This window comes from Thermobia domestica, chromosome 3, assembly GCF_964235325.1.
Source record: "Thermobia domestica chromosome 3, izTheDome1.hap1.1, whole genome shotgun sequence".
In the NCBI taxonomy this organism is placed as follows: domain Eukaryota; kingdom Metazoa; phylum Arthropoda; class Insecta; order Zygentoma; family Lepismatidae; genus Thermobia; species Thermobia domestica.
In genome coordinates this window covers 281,476,329-281,500,543 of record NC_137456.1, presented here as the reverse complement: position 1 = coordinate 281,500,543, position 24,215 = coordinate 281,476,329, and the positions used below count along the sequence as shown (strand labels likewise).

The following is a 24,215-nucleotide window of genomic DNA, read 5'->3' as shown; positions in this document are numbered from 1 at the left end:
GCGAGGGCGATGAACAACTCCCTTCGCGAGGGCGAGTACCAACTGTCCATGCGAGGGCGAGGGTCAACTTCCACTACGATGATAAGGGTGTGCGAGGGCGAGGAATAATTTCCTTCGCGAGAACGAGGGCACGCGAAGCGTCCTTAACAACAATTATTTTGAATTTGCTGTTTGACCATTTTTGAAGGAATATAATATTTAAAATAACATCTGCCATGTCCCCTAGATGAAAAGTTGATGTCATAGCAAGATTATAGATTGGTCTTATTCTTCCTTTCATTTAATTGCAGTAGACAATTTCTCTTGTGTACTTCTAAATAATTATTAAAAATAATAATGCACATGAATATAATATTTGCATGTTTCTCATGAAAGTTTCCAGATAGAAATAGCGCTACGTTTAGAAGCGTGTGTGCCTCATTGTTGCCCTGCTTGTCTAGAGACCTTTTAGATAAAAAGTGTCTACACTGTTATGTTTAAAGGGTACTGGTAGCCAGACAGTCACTCACGTCATTCGGCAGTAAATGATATAATCTTAAGAGCGCTGATATCTGAACAAACACAATCAGAGAGAGAACCAAATGAATGCAGCAGATCAGATGGAAAAAGACTTGATGGAATGACTTTTGTTCATAGATGGCCATTTTGCACTGGGCTCGCTCGGGCTCATTTCTTTCAAATGGGCTGGCGCTCGGGCTTAGTTCGGCTCGCGCTTATTTATTTCATTGATGCTCACGCTCGCTCGCTTGCACTCGGGCTCGCGCTCAATTATTAAATGAACAGTTTATTACGTTTCTGGAAACAAGCAGTATTTTCTGAAGTTGATTGAGCAGTAGTTTATTTTTTTACGTTTCCAACTTCTGTTGTAAAAATAGATATCAAGTGATATGATACGTCCATGAACACCCGAATGGTATAGTCTCAGTGCGATTTCTTTGTATGTTTTTTTCTCTTCTCCTACCCAACCAAAACCAAGTTTTATATGCTCAAAGACACACACATACACACACATATTATATATATATATATATATATATATATATAAAATGCGCGTGTGTCTTGGGGCAATATAGTATATGCAATGCTGTATATGCAAGTTAGTTGGGAACATGAGGTCCCGCAATAGTGTTCCAAATCGGGCCCTGCACCTTCTAAGTCCATTAGATTACCTTTTCCACCCTTACTTTGAAGCAAGAAAGCTTTAAATTTTTAACTATATGACTTCCCTTAGAACAGCCTCTACTTTTAATTACATGTTTGAAGACATATTGCCCTGCTAAAATGCATTAAATATGATAATTTCTTAATTAGTTCTTGTGCAGTAGTAATAAAGTTCGGTTGGACACATGTTCTTATCTTTTTTATTATTATTATTAGACAATAGACAATATTACCTACTCACCAACCAATATGCATTTCTTGGAAAAGTGTCAGAACGAACCTTCAATGTACGGTATCCGAAAAAAATGTTTTTTATCTGCAGCTATAACGCCTACAGGTAATCTAGGACTGGAATCCAGGGCTGGATTCACGACGGGCTCCTTGGGGGGCAGTGAAAGGTTTCTCCGATGATCTGAAGCTGCCGCAATATGGTGTCGCTAGGGGGAGGGGCAAACGACACTTCGTCCTGTGCTGACGCAGAGATTTATTTGAATTTAGTAGGGGTGTCTTCCTCATCACCTTAGTAAAAGTAGAAACTAACTTCTACACACAAAAGTAACATTAAAAAATGGGTCAATGATTTTTGAACATAAGAAATATATACCACATATTACAAAGGGTATTATTGATAAATTGTAAACGAAATTCACCAAACTAATTTCGTGCGAATAATTAACTCAATCCTTTACGTAAATCTTATATATCTCCTCATACTGTATGTTGATAATTATAAGAAATACTATGTTGAAAATAACACTTTTAAAACCTCATCACTCTTATTATTCTTATAATTTGCACTAAGACGAGAATTTTTTCGAGTCTCGTGAGCAACACTAGTTTACCCAAGTTTTAGGTCTCAAACACTATTTTAGTGCTAAATGATCTGTACGTAAAACCTGTAAATTGATAAGAGTGATTGTACGATCACAATGAAGAGTATTCATGAACGTTTAAAGATACTCAAATCACAATATATTCCAATAATAAATATGGTTTAAATGCTGTTAGATACACCCTTCTTACACCTCTCGTGAGGCAGAAGGATTCTGAGAACTTCTAGATAAGGGAATACATTTTGACGTAAATTTACAGAACGAGACGAGAAGCGAGTCCTCGAGAATCGAGGCAATAAAGGCATTTCCGAGAATTGAGACGAAACGAGGCTTCTATAAAATTTACGAGACGAGATGATAAACCTTATTTCTCGTCTCGTCTCATGGGCAACACTAGTTTGCACCGAAAGATGTAACAGAAACTCTATTCAAATTTTAACTGAACATATTCATGGTAATATTAAGCGTGGAGTAGTCAATGATGCGGAGTAAGTTATATGATGGCATATTTAGTTTTCTTTGTTTAGGACGTATGTTAAGGAAAGAATTCAGCAAATAGACTGGAAAATTGAGGATCAGATCCTCGCGAGGGCGATGGACAACCATTTTAGCGATGGCAAGGGTGAACGAGGGCGAGGGCCAACTTTCACTGCAAGGGCGAGGGTGCGCGAGGGTGATGGACAACTCCATTCGCGAGAGCGAGGGTGCGCGAGGGCGAGGACCAACTTTCACTGCGAGGGCGAGGGTGCGCAAGAGTGGTAGACAATTCCTTTCGCGAGGGCGAGGGCCAACTGCCACTTTGGGGGCAAGGGTGAGTGAGGTAGGAGTAAAATGAACATCTATGGTGTACAGGTATAGAGTAAGAATTAGAATAAGAGAAGAAAGACACTAACTTTTGATAATATAATCTAAACGTCAAACCCTTGGCAGAAAGGAACTCCAATAAAAAAAATGCAATAAAGTATCAATAAAAACTAACGTAATCCTTCTATACTTACAGTGTAAACCATATTTCCTAGAACGAATAAGCTTCCATTTCTTCCGTGTCCCCACACCACATCATGCTCATACGCCAGCAACGGAAGCCAGTACAAAAGAACGGAATGGGCCAGTGCATTGAAAATCCACACCCAGAACACTCGGACATTGAACAACTGTGCATTTTGTGATGGCTTGTACAGGGCAGGATATTTCATCATAGTTTCTGCGCTACATAGTCGGTCGAATAGACCCATGGCAATTGGAGGTGCCGCTGTGAAAATCTAAAATAGAAAATTTCTATGTCATTACAAACACTTAAAAAAATATTTTTTTTATTTATTTTATTTTATTTAAGATTTAAATATTTATTTAAGATTTATTTAAAGAAAGAAGAAAATTTAATACCTAGGTATATTGGGTGTATCCAATATGTTAAGCATATATATAAAATTACATAAATATGCTAAATTATAAAATAAAAATATATTAAATATTAATGGAATAAAATAAAAGAATAAGGAAAAGTTAACTGCTACAGAAATTAACAAGTCAAATTTCCTACTTGTAAGTGCTAATTACTTCTCCAAAGGAAATCGGACTTCCTAGATTCCCTTTATTAATAAAGTTTAACGTATCCGGTATTCAGAGATAACAGGACTTCGGACTTCCAGAAGTCATGTCTATCTTCCGGTGTTGGGCAGATTAATTCAATGCACTTATTTGTATATTGCAAAAAATCATGTAAAGAATGAAGAAAAGATAGAAAATGGCTCACATAAGCAAATGCTTGTGTGTGAGCCTGATTCTCATATTTTATTTATTTATTTTCTTATTGTAACATATAAGGTTTATAATTCTTACTTTTAGTTAACAATAGTTTTTTAAATACTTTTTGATTCTTTAACCACTGTAAAATTAACCTTTTATATACTTTGAAATTACTTTCCTCTTTGATTTGGAGTGGGAGTTCATTATAGATCTTCGGAGCTCTGTAACATGTTTGATATTCAGTTATAGATTTAATCGTTGCTTTAATTTCTAAATTTTTGTTTGTCACATTTCTGGTTATGTATATATATATATTTTTTATTTCGTCCCATTTGTTTTTATTCTTTTTAACATATATTAATACCTTCCGCAAATATAATTTTGAAAGTTGTAACACTGAAAATTGGTCATAGAGTCTATCTAATCTACTGTCAAGTCCTTTTTTGAAACATATTCTTACAATATTATTTTGCTGAACCATCAAAGGTTTTAAATGAGTAGAGTAAGCAGCACCCCAAATCAATATACCATACAGGGTGGCCCAAAAGTAGATATACAGTCCCGTACTGATCAACTCGTTGCTTTTTATATTATTTCTTATTGTTATCCATCAGGTAGACTTAGTTTCGTTATTATTTCTTCTTAATGTTTTTTTACTTATATCTTAAGCTCGGAACAGCAGAAGCAAATAAACCTATAAGCTAGAATGTTATACTTGATCAATGCAGGGGAGTATATCTACTTTTGGGCCACCCTGTATGTAAGTATACTATTTACAAGAGCATAATATACAGTACGTAATATTTTTATGCTTACAATGTATCGTATTGAACAAATTTATATAATAATTTTCTTAGTATTGTGGCGATATGTGTAATGTGAGAAGACCATTTTAGATGCTTATCAATAAATATACCTAAGTATTTTACTTTATTTTCACTAATAAGAGGACTACAATTACATTTTTTCAGTATTTTGACAATAATGCAATTTTAGTGACATGTTTTCCGGCTGTCCTGTTAAAGTTGGCGAAAACGTTACATACCTGTTTTTTTTTTTTTTTTTTTTTTTTTCAGTATTTAATACTAACTGATGATTATCAAGCCATTGTTTTACTTTCTTCATTTCTGTTTCAGTTTTCTTGAATTCCTCTGTCCATGTTTTACCAGTAAGTATAAGTGAGGTGTCATCAGCAAATGATTGTATATGCCTGTCCATTTTTAAATTACACGAATCATTTATATAAATTAAAATTAGTATTGGACCTAATACAGTTCCTCGTGGGACTCCTAGTTTTACATATGAATAATTGCTTTCAAAATTATCTATTTGGACGGCCTGTTTTCTGTCTTTCAAATAACTGCTCAACCAAGATAGCGATATACCCCTTATTCCACATCTTTCTAGTTTATTTAAGAGAATTTTGTGTGATATTGTATCGAATGTTTTAGCTAGGTCTAGGAAAACTGCAATTACTTTTTCAGCTTTATCAACATCTTTACAAACAATCTCTGTTAAATTGTATACCGCATCTGATGTACTTCTACCTTTTTGAAATCCATATTGATTTGAAGAAAAAAAATATTTTGTTCAAGAAAATTAACCATTCTTCTCTTTATGCATTTTTCTAACAGTTTAGCACAGTTACTGTGGATTGATATAGGTCTATAGTTGTTAGGATCAGCCTTTGGGCCTTTTTTATATACAGGTTTTATTACAGCAGTCTTGAAATCATCCGGAAATACACCTGTTTCTAAACTTAGGTTAAATATATACTGCAAAGGTTTTAATATATTTGATTTTGTCTGTTTCAATACACTTGCTGATAATCCATCTATACCAGATGTTGTTTTTGGTGATAATTCATTTATGAAGCGTTTAATTTCTTGTTCAGTGATTGGAGTAAAAAATATAGTTTACTACTTTAGTTTGGGAATTCAAATTAATATTTATTTTATCATCAATCTCTTCGTTAACTATTTTTTTGCCAATAATGAAAAAATGCTCATTAAATCTTTCGACTGTTAACAGTGGAACAGGTTCAAATGTTACTAGACCATTTTTAGTGTTTAGTTCATTTATTTCTATAATATTTTTTGACATCTTTATCTATAATATCTGTTATTATCTTCCATAATTTACTAACATTGTTACTATTTTGTTAAACATTGTTAAAATACATAATGTAATTTGTTTTCTGTAGTAGTCATTTTTAACTTTTCTTATTAATTGTGTAAGTTTATTTCTATACCTTCTGTAATATTCCTTAAATTCTAAATCTTTTTTTTAATAACTAAACGACTTGATCTATCACTTTCTCTTATAGAGTTGACTAATCCTTTTATTATCTATGGTTTTATGATATTTTGTGATATTTACTACTTACTTTTTTTATTTTTAATGGTAATACATGTATTACTTATACAATTTTTCATCATTTGGATGAAATTCGAAGTTGCAGTATTAACACAATTACTCCGTATTACCTGATTCCAGTTACATTTTTTTTTTAATTCTTCATTTAATAAAGTATAATCTATAATTGTTGTTTCATATGACATTCTTTCCCTCTTTTGTATTGCAATGGGAACATTTATACTAGTGAGAAAGTGGTCAGTTATATTTGTTTGCAACACAGCTGATGTGACATTCAGTCGACTTCAGTGTTTTAAAAAAAGATGATCTATACAAGTCTTACTATATTTTGTATCTCTAGTGTGTTTCGTATCTATATTTTCACAGTATTTGTCACTTAATATATCTAGATTGACATCACCTAAAAGCAAAGAGCAAGTTGATGATTTTTTAAGCTCATCATTTAGTGATTGTAGAAATGCTTTCTCATCACCACTTGGAGTGCGATATATAGCTATTATATTACAACCATCTGCATTGTTTAAATATAAGCGCATTCCAGTGGCGTCAGCAAGATTCAGTTTCGTTACCTTGTCAATGTCAACTTGCTCGTTTACAAATATCATGACTCTATCTGCACTTGTTAATATACTATCTCAGTTTACTATAAAACAAAACAAAACAAAACAAAACAAATCAAAAAAAAAAACTTGGGAATTATAAATTAGATATATTTTATTCCTGATGTATAACAAAAACTCCCATATAACAGTAACAACAATAATGCGATAATAATTGAAGAGAATAAATAAAATAACATAAATAACTAACTAAATATATAATTTTTATTAATATGATTATGTCTTTACTTAAGTCACTCAGTATAATATTTGAATTATTGGTGGAATTTAAAATGTTTCCTTGGACTACAAAAGTCCTTCACCGTATTACTATAAGTGAATTAATTTTTCAGCTTCATCTATAGAAGTAAACATGAAATCGGCGTAAAATGAAATTTTTGATTTTGTCTGCTACATCATTACGGAAAAACGGTTGATCCGTCTCAAATAAAGTTTTGAATCGATAGTTAGAACTTGGAGTCCTTTCTATATCATGTCTGTCATTTTGGTAAAAATGCGTGTCCTAAAGAGGGAAGGGGTCAAGCGGGTTCAAGTTATATACGTGGAGAAGTCAAAAAGTAAAGAGACTTTTGAAATTTCTCGCACTAGGGTTTGGTAACATTGCTAGTATCCAGCGCTGAATTAGTGTCGTTTGCAACACTTCTACGCAACGTGTCAGTCTTATTTCCACGTTAGTCGTTGGAATGCAGCAGACCGTTAAACAAGACCGCTCCATTGGCGATCTGCACCAAGGAGGAAATGAAGAAATTGCTTGCGGAAGGTGTTAAACCTACGGAAATTATTCGTCGAATGCAAGCGCTGTATGGTGACAGCTGTTTATCGCGAAACGTAAGGCACAAAGGTTGGACATCTCTTATAAACACTTGGCCCGTTATCGTCGCGAGGGAGATGGATTTTTACAGCAAAGCGTAATAGTAGATGAAATTTGAGTACATCATCACGAACCGAAAAGTAAGGCTGCGAGCATGGTTTGGAAACACCCATCACCACCAGAAGTTAAGAAATTTAAACGTCAACTATCAGCTAGTCATTGATGCGGTGCAAAATTGGTTACAAGTGCAACCGAAAAACTTTTTTCCGACGGAATCAAAAAATTGTGAAACGCTGGAAAAAGTGCGTTGAAGTGCACGAAGATTATGTAGATAAATAATGTATGTTTCAATTTTCTATCATTAGAATAAATTTACTTTTCTCGAGTTCTTTACTTTTTGACTTCCCCTCGTATCAAAAATAGAGTATCTCAAGAAACCCTCACGTTAGAGAGATGAAACTGTATATCGAATCCTCATTAAAACAAGCAAACACGTGTCCCAGCATTTCCGCGTCTATAGGGGAAAGGGGACAACTTATACAATATCTTAATTTCCAGTTTTGTATACATAAAATATCCACTACGGTATTAGAAAACGGCTAACCATTTGAATAAAATTTTTAAACATAGCATTTGGCTCCGGTCAGTTTTTATTCTGACATTTTGATGAAAATGCTATCCCAGGGGAAGGGAAGAGGTGGGAAGAGAGATGAAGTTTTATGCCAAAAGTAGAGCATATCACGATCCCTCAAAGTTAGGAAATAAAATTCGGCATATAAACTCCTTGTTAAAAATATGTGGGCACATATTCTAGCGTTTTTACAAATTCCACTCCTAAATGAGGGAAACTTGTTTAACATTTCAATTTTCGATTTTGTATCCATAAACTGCCCAAAGTGAGATGACTGAATAGTTTGAAATAAACTTTTTAACTTAGTACTTTCGTAGCGCTGTAGTGTTATCATTTCACTTTGATAGAAATGTATCTACTAAGGGAAGGAAAGATGTTCGAATATATACTGAAATATCTTCTATAAACTATATTCTTCTCGTGCGAAGAACAGACATTTCAGCTAGTACACGGTAAAGGAAAATGGCCTCGAAATTCGAGGCTCAAGAGAGTTTACAAGTATAAAATATACAAGACACAAAGTAAGGTAAAATGATAATGTTTCTTCTTAATTGTATGATTAAGTGTTAACAGGCCATTTATGCATTCTTGTACTGGGGACAACCTCCTCTTATTCTGATCATCAATTATGTTTTAGGACAATAGTATTATTTTTATCCTTCACAGATCTTTCAATTATGTATCCCCAAAGATACTTTAAAATCTGCGTATTTCCTAATATTTCTTCTTCTTGTACCATTACTAGAATACCAACGAATTAGGAGTGTAGAAATACAGCTGCTATTAAACACTATGTTATTAATGTAATTTTTAGACTGTCCGTGCGAGAAATAATCTATGCACTATTGCGTAGTGCCAGAAGGATAACACCTCTTTTTGATTTCCGTAGCTATCCCCGGCAAATATCTTGCGCTATACTTCCCTTTTATTCACCCTGAGATTCCTTTACCCTTATCAATTCTCTCTCTCTCTATGTCTTTATACATACAGAAAGGCAAACCAAATCATAACGTAATTACCACTCAACATCAAAATGTTCGTAAAATTGCTTATTGTTCGTCCTTACTCCTCTCATGCACCCAATTCACTGTCAAGTTTCAAGTTACATTTATCGGTGAAAACGCATTTAAGAATACTTAGTGCGAATTCACGGATTTTGCCCGTATTAGTACACAAGAAGGTAATGAATAGCTGCCGGTGATTCCATATGGCATATGTGGGAAATTCCAAACATGTTATACAGGGTGTTCAGAAAACGTATACTATGCACCTTTAATAGCATCTGCAACCACACCAAACGGCAGCATCAACAGCTGTTCGGACAGATAGCGGTCAAACAGATGCTGAAAGTCTAACTGAGGTATGGTATCCTACACTCGCTGTACCATTAGGCGATGGCAGTTGCTGGGGCCCAACTAACAGTCAGGTACCTTCCCACTAGGTTTTATTCTGAGAACAAGTAAGCCAGGATTCAAGGCGCATACCCAGCAGAGTTGACTGGGTTATCTGATGGTAAGGGAAAGTGCATTATCCTGCACGATGATCAGAACTCCCAAAGTGTCCAGATAAAGAAGGGGAGTGGACTGACGTCACGATTGTATTGTACACTAATCAGACTACTCTAAATAAATACCAGAGACGAGCAGAATATGTAGTCTATTGCCTCCATACCACAGCGTTAGGTACTGGCCCTATTTTGTGAGCGCCAACATACCCTGAACCAAGACAGAACTTCCATTGATGAACACAACCGTCTGGCCTCTGCAGTCTCTTCCGACATCATCGAGGACAAGCAAGTGTCAAGGGTAATCGTGAGAAGAACTTAGGAATGAAGACCTGCAGCCAACAACGAAGTCTAAGTTCGCTGAGGGCTATGATGGCTCGAACGATCCTTCTGTTTAGGTGCTCCAAGATGGATCGCGGGGAACGTGTGCATCACCGATGAACCTTTTGACACATCACGACTTATGCAAGTGGCATTTTCCAGAACGACCATCCGACCTCTGGCAACCACTCTGTACGGCCATACGTGGTCCCTTAATTGTGTAATACTTGTATGCAACTATATTTGTTGTCCTTCAAATTATCAGTAGCACTCCCTCTACAGACACATTTTTGTGTGTATTTCGATCGAATTGTACTATATATGCGAGGTTTCTCTCAACAAGTCCGTAACATATTTTAATCTCTAAGACAACTAAAAAACTTTTGGTGTAAATATCTTACAATTACACCAAAAGTTTTTTTAGTTGTCTCAGAGATTAAAATATGTCACGGAGTTGTTGAGAGAAACCTCGCATTGTAATTGTAATATATTTTTGAAACTATTTATCGTAACATAAATTGATAAATTTATTAAAATTACTACAAAAATCAATCTATGTACACCAACACTATAATATACAAGTAAACTATGCTATCTTACCACATTGTACGCAGCAATTGTCCAGTTTTCGAATAAAACTTGTCCCGACCAACCAGAGTAGATGGCAAACCAAAGCTCCATTACATATAAACATATATTTTTGTAGAAACTGTACAAAATAACTTTGCATAAACGGCTATAATTCCACGCTCCATGGACAAACAGAAGTTTTGTTAGGAACCGAAACTGAAAAGAAAAAAAAATATATTAGAAACGGTCTACCTAAGCATATATTGCAGTTACGTTTAAGAAATACTTAAGTTAAGGATTATGCTTAACACTGGTATAACGTGGTCGCATTTTTAGCATTGTAACTAATGTTATTGAAAATCGAAATACAACTTACAAGAATATCATACTTTAAATAGTGTTCGTATCTGTGTTCTTCGAAATATCTCTTTCAAAGCTTCTTTAAAATTGGAGTTATACTGAAGGATAATTTTAGGGTCCAGCCCTTTACAAGCACCAGTAGAAATTGGTAATTATCTATACGACTTCTTTTCTCAACAATTTTGAAAAAAAAAAAAAAAAAGTAGGTTTATATGAGTTCAGTTTGGTTAACTTGGACAATACCATGTCTGTCTTGTTTAACTTTATGAAATGTGTATTAATATTGTTACCTCCATTCCACCAGCTGTTCAGGAAAGAAATTGTGTAGTTGTTACCACTTTTACTGCAACTATTTAAATTTTGAATATACGTGTACGTAAGAACTTACATAGCACATGTCCATGAGACGTCCATAAGTCCAATGTGTCCCGGAACACTCACGCTCGCAGTACAAACTTTACGGTTAGTGGAAATATTCGCAGGATTACCGATATATCAATAAGATGTGCTTGTCGCAAAATAATATTTGGTCATCCAAAATTTATCCTTTAACTCTTTTGGGCTTTTGGAAATTTTAAGGTAAATTTTAGATTTTCAGTCAAGCAGATATTGCATCATAACTATTTATCCCAGGATTTTGATTCTTACCTCAATCTCTTCAGAATACAGCAACTTTCAAACGGTACAATTCGCATGTCCGTATCATATACCTGAAAAGGGGAATTAGAGGAAAATGGGGATTTTTTCTCAATTCTAGGCTCCTTTGGACCGACCCTGTATTAACGTATAGATCTCAAAATCACAGACTGAAGAGGAGAGAAGGAGGAGGAAAGAAGCCATAACACGTGTACTCTGTCTGATGGTCATGTCGACGACACACACACACACACACACATATTATATATATATATATATATATATATATATATAGAGATAGATAGATAGATAGATAGATAGATAGATAGATAGATATATTCTTCCTTGGATCCCATAAAACTTTGCGAGAGAATAAAATAAGTCTTTTGCGTTCTACTCTTGAAGGCCAAACAGATGACGTTATGACCTGCACCAACTTGACGAGCTCCTTCTCAAAACACATGAGGCCTGTTTCGCAATGCATATCAGACTGAACAATAAGAAAAAAATCTAGCAGTAATAAGTGTTAAATGAGCGTTTTAAAACAACACACATGTATGGTGTATATATATCTATATCTATACCTATCTATCTATCTACCTATATCTATATCTATATATATATATATATACACAGGAGTAGACATAAAAATTTAAAAACACTTCATACAGGACATGTAAATTTGACCCTTCACTGTACAACGTGTGTTGCGGTTGCCGATCGTTTTTTGTTTTCAATGTGTCATGTGGACCTTCCTGTTCCGTCAGCTGTAACCCGTTCACCTGTGAGTGTCGTAGTGTGAAAGTGGTGCGTAAAACAGGCGACCTGACAGACTTCCAAAGAGGCATGATCGTTGGTGCCCGTCTGGTTGGAGCTTCAATGGCAACAGTGGCGAATATTGTGGGGGTATCGAAAGGCACTGTATCCAATGTCACGAGGGCATACACAATTCATGGGCAAACGATGTCTGCAAAGCACAACAGTGGTCGAAAGACAATCCTGTCAGATAGGGACCGGAGGGCATTAAAACGGATTGTAGCAGCTAAAAAGAAGACCACTGCAATGAAAATTACGTCTGAACTCAATTCCGGCCTATAGTACCCGGTTTCATCGAAAACAGTGCGACGGGAACTTAATAAAATAAAAATTCATGGCAGGGCCGCTATCGCCAAACCCCTGGTCACAGCAGTACATGCGAAGAGGCGTATCCAGTGGTGCAAGGACCACAAGACGTGGACTCATGAGCAGTGGAAACACGTAATGTGGTCCGATGAATCAACCTTCACCTTGTTTCCAACAACCGGTCGTGTTTACGAATGGAAAACACCGTAGCAGGCCTATGATACAGACTGTCTGCTCCCAACTGTAAAGCATGGGGGTGGTTCTGTTACAATATGGGCAGTGATATCGTGGTTTTCTGCAGGTCCCATCATAACCCTGCATGGAATGATGAATGCTAAGGCGTATGAGGCCATTTTGGGGGACCAGGTTCCACCCATGGCCCAATTATTGTTCCCTGATGGTGATGGCATCTACCAAGATGATTTGGCACTCTGTTAAGCTGCAAAATCGGTGAAATCATGATTTGAGGAGCATAACCAGGAGCTATCACACCTCCCCTGAGTCCCACAATCACCAAATCTGAACATCATTGAGCCATTGTGGTCTGAGTTAGAAAGGCGTGTTCGGTCTCATTACCCTCCACCAGTATCGCTTAAGGAACTGGAGCATGTTTTGGAGGAACAATGGTACAAAATTCCACACACAACGATTCATGAGCTGTATACGTTCATTCCACGTCGGATCCAAGCTGTTTTGGACGCAAAAGGAGGCCCCACACCATACTAAGTATGATTTTCACACTTTTGCAAACGTTTTAGATTTTTTTGTCCACCCCTATATATATGTCTTATATAACCAATGTCTTACAGAAATACCACAGGAAGTCCCATTTCCGAGACATGGGCGGACATGATTTCCACAAGATGCCCATGGGACGTCTACTGGTAAAATTGGTTGATTGATTGATTTTGAGTTTAGTGTCCCTTTCAGCAGTGAGGCCATATAAGACGTAGACCTACAGCTAAATGTGGGATACGAATCACATGAGTTCCCACCGGAAATTGAACCTGGTCTTCCACGCTAGAGACACGTATATTAACCGCTTAGCCATGGGGGAGCTTTTGGTAAAAATTGGACTCCCATGAGCATTCCAATATCCTCTGACTAACGGTCTGTGTTATATAAGAAATTGGTCACATGTTTATTTCTATAATTCCTTGAGACTTCGAATATACGATATTTTATAAAACGTTTAGGACTTATACGTATTACTAAAAAATATATCAACTTTATGCGAAATTCACTAGTTAAAAGTAACGTCAATAAATGGCATGTTAAGCTGTATGTCAGTTAGAAATTTCGTAGTTTAAATTTACGTGGAAATGTCAACATAGACGGGGTAAAACGCAAGTTTCAAGTTCTCTGAACAATGGAACGAAACGTAACAATAATACTTTACCAAAAGTTAAGAACATAACACTAAATGCAAGCTACCGAGCAACTTTCCGTATCTTTATATAAAAGGTCGAACGTCCCGACGAAGTAGTTCTTGCTACATCACTGACATATAATATTATTCATACGTAGATATTTACTTCACAGATGACTCCTTTTTTATCTTTGCACAGAAAAAAATCAGGTAGTTTAATGGTTGTAAATATACAGAAAACATCTCAAGTTTTCCAGTATATTTAGTTACATTACATAGATTCGTTATAATGTGCTACAGGGTATATGAATTTCTGTACATCTCAGTATAATCACTACGTACCTGTGCTATAGAGTAGTCAGATGCACAAGCTGCTTGTAATCCTTCAACTCCAGAAATCCCAATTCCTACACATGCTTTTTGTATCATAGCTACATCATTGGCACCATCTCCGATAGCAAGTGTTACATTCTTCGTTTCCGAAGTCACAAGCTCTACAACCTAAAACATAAATGCATATGTGTAAAAAGTAAAAAGTATAATGGAATAGAATTTCCTTGCTTACACTATAACGTAATCACCTTTAGAGTACAAACATTTGAGTATCATGGGACAAGTTTGTATCAAGAAGTCAATCGCATTAGTAATTAATTTATGTTAAGTGTAGATTACAAAGAAAACATGGAAATACCTCTAGGCGCAATCCACTGTAAATGAGACTTTTCTAAATTATTAAATAAAAAAAATAGATAAATAAAATAAATGTAAATTTGGCCAACACTGCATACCAAACAGAACACGAATTGGAAAATACAAATAAAAACACCGTAATATATATGTAAACAACATTGTAATGTACAACACTGTAATACAGTAGGGTCCCGCAAAGTCGACATTCCGCATAATTTGCGGTCACTTTTATGTGCATATATGCATGTAATTGCTAAAGGATGTCTGCTGGTCAAGCAGAACTTTCTCTTTGAAAGAATGTGCTGGATTATTCATATCTAGACAGTATTAATTTCTAACACTGCTTATGCGGCACAAACAGTATATGTACATTTTAATTATTGTATTATGGTAATTACAGTACATGATTATGTGTATGAATGTCCGTATGTTTTCATGTTTTGTTTAAAGATTTGATACAGTATTTAATTTTACAATTTCTATTCCTTTCTCTTTGTGTCACTAATTCTAGGAACTATACGACAGCAGTTTCTTCTAAGCACAAATGTAACTTTAATTGCCTCCTTATAAATGTAAATAAAAAATGTTATGTCGGATTACATATCACTCTTCAAGCGTCGTACAATGATGAAAATGAAATGAAACGATTTTTTTTCAGTTTAACGTCCTACGCTTATGCCCTTAAGGCTAAGGGAGACGATGATTAAAGTAAGTGAATGATGTCGAAAAAAGGTGGAATGAGAATGTGGAAGGACACGGGAGTACCTCGAGAAAACCCGTAGACTCAATGTTGTCCACCACAAACTTACTTGACGTGGATTGAACCAGGGACCCCACGCACCAGAGGTAAGCGCTCTATCACTGAATTACCGTGACCTCTTAATAATGAAAATGATAACCGCAGCACCAAAAATAGTCATCAGTTGATATCACGGATATTCTGACAATACAATGGGAAATTATGATTTCCATAATGATTTCATATAGTCAGGAGCAGGTTAGCGCCTACCACAAAATGAAAAATGAAATGTTTAATTTATCTTCCTATGGTTAAGCACTTCAGGCTAAAGGCGTATGATTAACATAAGTGAATGACTCTTGAAGGAATCAATGGAATGAGTACATGAGAAGAAAAGAAAGAACCTCGAGAAAACCCACGATTTTGTTATCTTCTATAAAGTTACGTGGCTTGAGATCGAACCAAGTAGGTACTATTCTTACTAACTTTAGCCACACATACAAACACACACATGGCTTTGCTTTATCATGCAAAAACACAATACACTTCCAATTCACAAGTAGAGATTCCTAACAATTTACCATCTTTCCATCTCACGTATTGCCATGCTATAACATCTTTCGTTCATTCACAAAATCATTATTTAAAAGCTGGTATATAATCTGTGTCGTTGTACTGGCGTTATTCCAATTTTGAACTTCATAGGACCCGCATTTCTACGAACATTTATGTTTCACAATCTCGGATTTCACTGACTGAAGTTTAACGTTCCTTTTCAACATTTAGTTTCTATGAGACAGTATCTACTGACTATAATACGACACCAACCATTATTCAGGCTGCTGTTCAAGGCAATCATCCCCATTGGAGATCTAAACCGAGACCAATCATACGTACACCTAATCATTTGCACTGTAAGAAACGAAACCGTATCAGCTGAATAAGTCGACTTCCGGTGGAAATTGCTTTTCATTCTATCTGTGTTCGTTGTTTATCTAACTGCTTGAAGAACGTTTAGAGCTACGCAGCAAATTTAACAGAATTTATCTGGTTACTGTTATCTACAAATATTTGGTTAACTAAAGTATTATCAATTACTATGAACCGGTAACTACATACATTACTATGTGGAACAAAGGTGGCCGACGATAACAACATAACCAACATGCAATAAATATACAGAAATATTATTCCATATTTTTTCTTTATTTAGTAAATACAATCCTTACACAATAGACTACCCCAGTAACATCCACAGCAGTAACAATTTCCCTTCCATGCTGTTCTGCGTAGAACACGAACTATGAACGATACATTAATCCAAGTTTTCACAGGTTCTATCTTAAAACGTCAGAACTTACACACATCGCTAAGTATGTTATATGTGATTTACTGCAGAATAATTATCTTTATTTTAATAAACGTGTGGAACATTCATACACAGAAACATGTACTGTAATTACGATAAAACAGTAATTAACAGGGCCCTGATCTTGTTGACAAGTCAACTTTTTTCAACTTTCAACGCTTGTGTTTATTACTGCGATAATTTTGACGTAGTAAAACGTGTTGTTAACTCATTTGAATTACAAGATGCAAAGGCAATCCAGTATGCCCAGGATCTGTTTTCCGACAGTGAAGTAGTGTCAATTGGCATATATAAAATCGAAATTCGGTTTCCTGCCTACACCCATCATGTGTCTTCAGGAAAAAGGGGCTTTTCTTGCAGAATCCTTACTTGTACTTCAAGAAACAAGAGCGGCGTTGAAACAAGTGTCAGGTGATATTGGCAACAGTGTTCTGTGTTTTTTGAAACGTGTGCTGGAAAGAAACAATGGATACAATACTTTGTGTGTAATTTCAAGTGTACTTGCAATGTGAAGTGTTATCCTCCAAAGTTGAAGATTTAAGCCCCAATGACATAGTTCATTTCAAATATGCTCCCATAGCTTCTTTTGACGTTGAAAGGAGTTTTTCCAAATATGAGAGTGTGCTAGCAGAAAACAGGCGCTCATTCACTCAAGAGAACTTGAGCATGTTTACAGTTATCTACTGTACTGCTGAATAAGGTATGAGCTAAATTTTGTAACGATTGCAAAGTAAGTTCCTGAATTATTTTGTTGTGTCACAGCTTGCAAAATGTTTATATGTTGCTTAACTGGATACACTCCTATATATCTGTAATGCAAAGAAATGCTTAAGTATTTACTAAATTGTGCAAAGTTTAGTTTTAATATTATTGCTTTCTCTCTCTCTCCAAAGACACAAATGATCAATGGACTGCAACTGAAACAAAATTTTTGAAAATGAGTGAGAAATAGTAATTAAAATCCAATAGATCTTTAATGTCAATATTTAACGAAATAAACGTTTTAAAAAACGCAAGTTTTCAGATTAATTTTTGTGAATTTTAGTGTCATTTTACAGAAATTTTAGTGTCATTTTATAGGTCACTTTTTAGAAAATTTCAGGTCAACAAGATCCGAGGCCTGGTAATTAAAATGTACATATACTGTTTGAGCCATATAATGATGTTAGAAATTATTACTGTCTGGGCAGTAATAGTCGACCACATTATTTCAAATATAAAGTTCTATTTGACCAGCAGACATCCTTTAGCGATTATATATATGCATATACAAAAATTAAATGAAATGAAATCTTTAAGTTTTACGTCCTACGTTTATGCCGGTTAGGCTAAAGGAGACGGCGATGATGAGAAATGAATGAAATGGTGGAAGAAAGTGGGAAGAAACGGAAGAGCCCCAAGAAAACCCACGAGCACGGTGTTTGTCCACCACAAAATCCACACGGCGCGAGCTGGGATCGAACCAGAGACCCTAAGCACCGGAGGTGAACGCTCTACCACAGCCACCGCGCCCCCCTATGCATATACAAGTGACAGTAAGTTATGCTGAATGTTGAGTTTGCGGGGTCCTACTGTATTACAATATTGTGTACATTACAGTGTCGTCCCGTCATAAATTAAGCAATAAAGACAAAATGTGCAATAAAAAAGAAATGACGAGAAGGGGGGGGGGGTAAAATACAGAGAAAATGGATGTCATAATACAACAAGCATTGACGAATGATCGGGGAAAGATTGTGCGGAAGAACTCGCGATTATGCTGCCCTCACACGACTTCGTAAAGTACTAAGTACGGGCGAGGACATGAGCTTACAGAATTGTTGGCTGACAGTGTGTGTAGAGTGAAGAGGCAAGTCTAGTGGAGCGAAACAGGCGAATATGGTAACCATTTGCCGGATGAATTACGCTGGCGTGCCATCATCAGTAGATTGGAAGCAGGGCAGCGTCAGGCTGACGTAGCCCGGTGGCTCAATATCAATCGAGCAGTGGTCAGCAGGTTATGAACAAGTTCCAGAGAATGCAAAATGCTTCAAGCAATTACAGTGGCGGTCGACCGCGTGTGACATCGGCCAGGAATGATTGATATATCTGTTTGACAAAACAAAGAAACACATTTGCAACAGTAACTCAAATGCGTGTGGAGGTCGTTGCTGCCACTGGACGTCTTCTATCAACGAGTGCAGTACGCAGACGACTTTACGAAGATGGTTTATGCCAGAAGACCAGTGGTGCGTGTACCTCTTACCCGGTGTCATAAGAGGCAGCGATTGAATTGGACCCAGGAGCAATGGCAGTCAGTTTTCTTTATTGATGAGTCTAGATTTTCTCTGGGCACTGATTCTCGACGTAGATTGGTTTGGCGAAAAATAGGCACTCGTTACCATCCATCCAATATTCTTGAAAGGGATAGATATGGTGGTGCAGGTGTGCTTGTGTGGGTGGCATCTTGCTTGGAGGACGTACTGATCTGTATGTTCTCTCGCGTGGCACAATGACAGCTCAGTACTATAGGGATGATGTTCTGCATCGTTATGTTGTATCCTTCGCACGTACTAGAGGTAAGGGATTCACTCTACAGGACGATAATACTCGTCCCCATAGAGCACATCTGGTAGATCAGTACTTGGAGCAACACCAAATGGAGTAGGCATCGAGGTTCCCGGACTTAACCCGATCCAACACATGTGGGATGCTCTAGGACTACGCATTGCAAGCCTTGTACCCCCTTCACGAACTCTCCAAGATGTTCAACGGGCTCTTCGCCAGCAATGGACCCAGATACCAAATGAGCTGGTACAAACACTGATTACTAGCATGGGACAACATTGTGAATCCTGTATTGCTATGCGCGGTGATCATATCCCTTATAGTGTCAGCAAACCTTCCTTTTGCGGCTTCAGTGTTTCCAATTTCAGTGCCACCTACGTCCAGCATATTTTTTTCTCACGAGTGTACTTTCATTTGGTAGTTTTCCTTGCTATATGCCGTATAATAGCTGCTTCTTTAATTTCAATAACAGTTTGTTCAGCAGCATAAGTTTACTTTCCTTATACATCTGAGTATCAATTTGTTGCTTATATATATATATATATATATATATATATATATATATATATATACTATAGATGTATTACGATGTTTTTATTTGTATTTTCCAATTCGTGTTTCTGTTTGTTATTGAGTGTTAGCCAAATCTACATTTATTTACTTAATTTAATTTCATTTCATTATTGATAAAAATCTTTAATATGATTTTTTGTTACTAAAATTTGTATTTACTAGTAAAGCACTTACCTCAGCCTTCTGGATAGGAGAAACTCGGCAGCATATGACTGCTTTACAGCTCATACACACATCGAGAAAATCTCTCCGTACGTCGCAACTAAGGGCATACGTCAACGTCTTCCCATCAATAATCAATGCCACATCATTCTCCTTCTTCAGCGATTCCCCGAAATCGTGAATGTGTTTGGCAATTGTTTCTCTCGTATTCTGAGCGGGAAGGACCAAAAGAGAGAAAACAAAACAAATAAGATTTATTATATCCTTGATTAACACAACAAAGTATTTTACCCTTTACTAGTTATTTATTTTACATTCAATCACCTAATATATTCGATGATGCAGCGGATAGGTCAAAAAAAATTTTAGAAAATAATAAAATTAGATAAATGTATATTATAAAATTGAGTTAGTCATTGTATAATGAAAACGTCTATCTTTTGCGACTTTGCATTGTAAGGAAAATAAAAGTATGCTATCTAAGAAATGTTACATATATTTGAGAAAGAGAAACAAAATATACTTAAATTTTGTAATTTGCACAAGGATAGGATAGGATTTTAGATTTCTGGGCTTTCGGCATCTAAGGCCATTTAGCCCTTCACGTTTTTGAGGGATGACGTCCCTCGGCGAGCACACAATCCGGGGAAAGGGAAGGAAGGAAGCGGCCTAGGGCCTATAAGTTAGGTACCACCCCGGCATTTGCCTGGTGTGAATGAGGAAAACCCAGAAAAATCTCATTCAGGGTGGCTGGCTTGAAAAAGCGTTCCGGGACCGCTCGCACCGAAGGCGAGAGCGTTAGCGATTACGCTACGCGGGGCCACTAATTCTGCACAACACACAAGCAGTATTGAATAAAAACAATAGAGTTTCACCGCCGAAAGAACTGTCTACGTTTCAAAAAGAAAGAAAAGAAAAGAAGTTTGAAATTGTCTCGTTTGAGACTTACTCCCATTTCAAATCATGAGAGAAAATCTAGGATAATAATTCGAATAATGGAAGTTGAGAGATAGTGCTATGTGATATATCGTAGAGAAAGGTATATTTAATCTATTAAAAATGTATTAGTATTGCTATTGTTAAAAAGTTACGCGAACGATGTAATTAACATACAAATTGTTAATGGTTTCATTTTAGAACAAGAATTTTAGGAAAGATAAAAAAAAAAAAAAAAAAAAAATCAAAAGATTGCGATCTTAACCAAGAATTTAAAGAATGATCCCAAACAAATGCATCAAAAGATTGCGACCTTGGCCAAAAATAAGTTTTGGATCAGGGACCACAAACGTTTTCAACGGGCCCCTAAATCGAGTTTTCGTATTTTCTACGGAATAAGCACTTGGGTTTGGCTACACTGTATGTAGTTCTCCAGATATAAGGCGTACAAGAACATTTTTAATTGAAATATATTGGATCTTTCTGATCCAATAAAGACTGCATGTACATTTTTTTAATAAGGAAGAACAAATGAATATTGAAGAAGAACAGTAAGGGATAATGATAATATTTTCGTTTTTAGTTCTGGTCTTTCTCTCTTATCTCTGATATAATATATATAATACTTTGGTACTTTGGTATGTCGTGCGGATTTCTGATAAGACTTGAGAAAAATTGACAATATGAATAAACATCTAAGTACATATTTAGTACAGATATGATGAAAATATTCTAAACCGAGACTGGATGTGTGGGTTTGATTTAAAGTATGGTAACAACTCTGCCACTCTGTCATGGAATAATCAATTTATTTACAGGTACATAAACCGTTTCATTCCCTCAAGGTAGTCTCAGGCATATTTGTGTATTTTGATCTTGTATGTTAATTGAATATCATCCGGAAGGTAACATCGAGATACCTAAAATGTGAGCAACACGCCGCTGAATGAGAAACAAACTTTTGTTGACAAACCTTTGAGAAAGAGAATTTTGAATAGATCGACAGAAAGATGGGAGGATAACATAAAATATAGATTTTTCGAAGTGGGTGTCACAATCCTAATTTGATTGAATTAGTATTACTATTATTAAGTATTCTGCCTTTTGGCAGGTGCTGGGACTAAGGTTTTTATTTCTTTCTTCTTCTTAATTTTCATTTTGGGCCTGGAAATGTTTCTTCCATGTTTCTCGATTTTCAGCTTCCCCTTTTAGCTCCCACTATTTTCTTCTATTTTTCAAATCATCGATCACTTGTATTCTTCTTCTTCCTATTCCTCGCTTTCCTTCCATCTTTCCTCCTATGGCGGTAAGAAGAATACAATTTCTTCGCAAGATGTATCCAATCCAATTGGCCTTCCTACAAAAGATGGTGGCTAGAAGCGTCCTCTTCTCTCCTATTTGTTTTAAATTGGTACAGATGTTTATTTTGTAACTGTGGCGTTTCTGGAGCCTAAAACTCATTTCTCCTTCACACGGCCAAACAACACGTGTGAACGTTAAACGTAAAGCTTAACAACATTATCTAGTACATTTTGATTTATTCTTAAGTGCTTAAATAAATAAATAATAAAAATAAATAAATAAAAACTTTACACAATTACAGTACGTTACCTACTACTCAAAAGAATTTGAAAGCGAGTTCGACGTAATATCCGAGACTTAGATATGTATCTTGCATTATTTAAAAGCGAAGTGGAATTTTTGGATTGCGTTAATGTATAAAGTAGAGGAGCTTACATATCCCACTACATGTAGGCAATAAACGAAGAGCTTAGTAACGAATAACGTAACACGAAAGTGTGAAGAATTAAAAAAGAAAAGTACCACCATATTCAACAATAACTGATTGACTGGTGTGTTTAACGAAGACGTCAGCAGTGAGACTATTTGCTTCGATCACGGAGACGCCAATGGCCGAGACACATTCTATTCACAGAAAGACTATTCACATAGAAACTATGACAGAAAAAAAAAAGACTTCTACAACAGAGAAGGGAGTAAGACCTCAATAAAATATACTATAACACAATCAAAGATAAAATTCACACAAAGGTTGTGAAAAAGCTACAAGAAATATAAATGACAAAATAGGAATTAAATATCAAGAAAATAACTGTGAATAATAATAACAAAAATAGATATAAAACATTCAAGTAGAGAATGTTAAATATTTTAATGGTACGTATAAAACCCGAGAATACGGTCATTAAAAACAGAAATATACCCCAAATCCCGACTAAAGTCGTTGGTTAGTCTTGAACGTTTTCTGAGGTCTAAGTATTGCGGACATTCTACATAAATGTGCCAAACACTCAGCAAGGCGCTACATTCCTGACAATATGAATGGTTATTGTCAAGCAAGAAACAGAAATGCGTGAGATGAGTGTGCTCGATACGCAGGCGCAACAAGGTCACTTCATCTCAGCGACTAGTATCCGACGAAGTCAGCCAATTGTCCAAAAATAGGTTATTTTCTATATTATATATAAAACAGAGCTTATTTTCGATAGCTTGATTCAATCTCGCTTGCCAGTATGAGCACATTCAATGGTTACGTCAATAATAAAGCTTTGTAAGAAAAATATACAGTCGAAACCGGTTATAACGACTACGAAGGGACCGCAAATTTACGTTCGTTATAGTCGATAGTCGCACAAACCGGGTTTTCCTTTTCTTGCTCAAAATTTCGCATCTAAGCTTTAGGCTGTACACTTACATGGTTAACGGATAGAATAGCGCTTAAACTTAAAAACTAACTAAATACAGATACAGTACATACAATACAATATTTGTGGAATGGGACTGAAGAGAATTTTTTTCTTCTAATGTTTATACAGTACGTACAGCAATAATACTGTATGGCAATAAAATATAAAGACTTATAATAAGTGAAGAGAACGTAACAACAGTGTAAATTGTTCAGTAATATCATACACGATCTTAGCTAATGAATGAGATAAAATGTTGAACATGTTCTACTTTCTGTATGTGTTGTATAGTATAAGCAAAACAAGAGTTTGAAAATAAACCTTACATTGTTGCCAGCAATCTCCACTTATCAAACAAAAATCAACATTGAACGTTATAGCCGATACATTTTTCCGAGAATGTGATAAAAATAAGTCGTTTTATACGG

General features: G+C 35.8%; 1 protein-coding gene across 11 annotated transcripts in view; it reads right to left on the bottom strand.

Annotated features, from left to right (window-relative positions):
- The window catches only part of ATP8A (ATPase phospholipid transporting 8A1), a 777,495-nt gene that overhangs the window by 82,641 nt on the left and 670,639 nt on the right, over positions 1–24,215 (bottom strand). For all 11 annotated transcript variants that reach the window (XM_081752482.1, XM_081752481.1, XM_081752477.1 and 8 more), the window contains 4 exons: positions 20,156–20,353; positions 14,406–14,564; positions 10,607–10,792; positions 2,993–3,256 (listed from right to left, as the gene is read on the bottom strand). In XM_081752482.1, the coding sequence (XP_081608608.1) occupies positions 2,993–3,256; positions 10,607–10,792; positions 14,406–14,564; positions 20,156–20,353 (807 nt within the window). The remainder of the gene's footprint in view (positions 1–2,992; positions 3,257–10,606; positions 10,793–14,405; positions 14,565–20,155; positions 20,354–24,215) is intronic.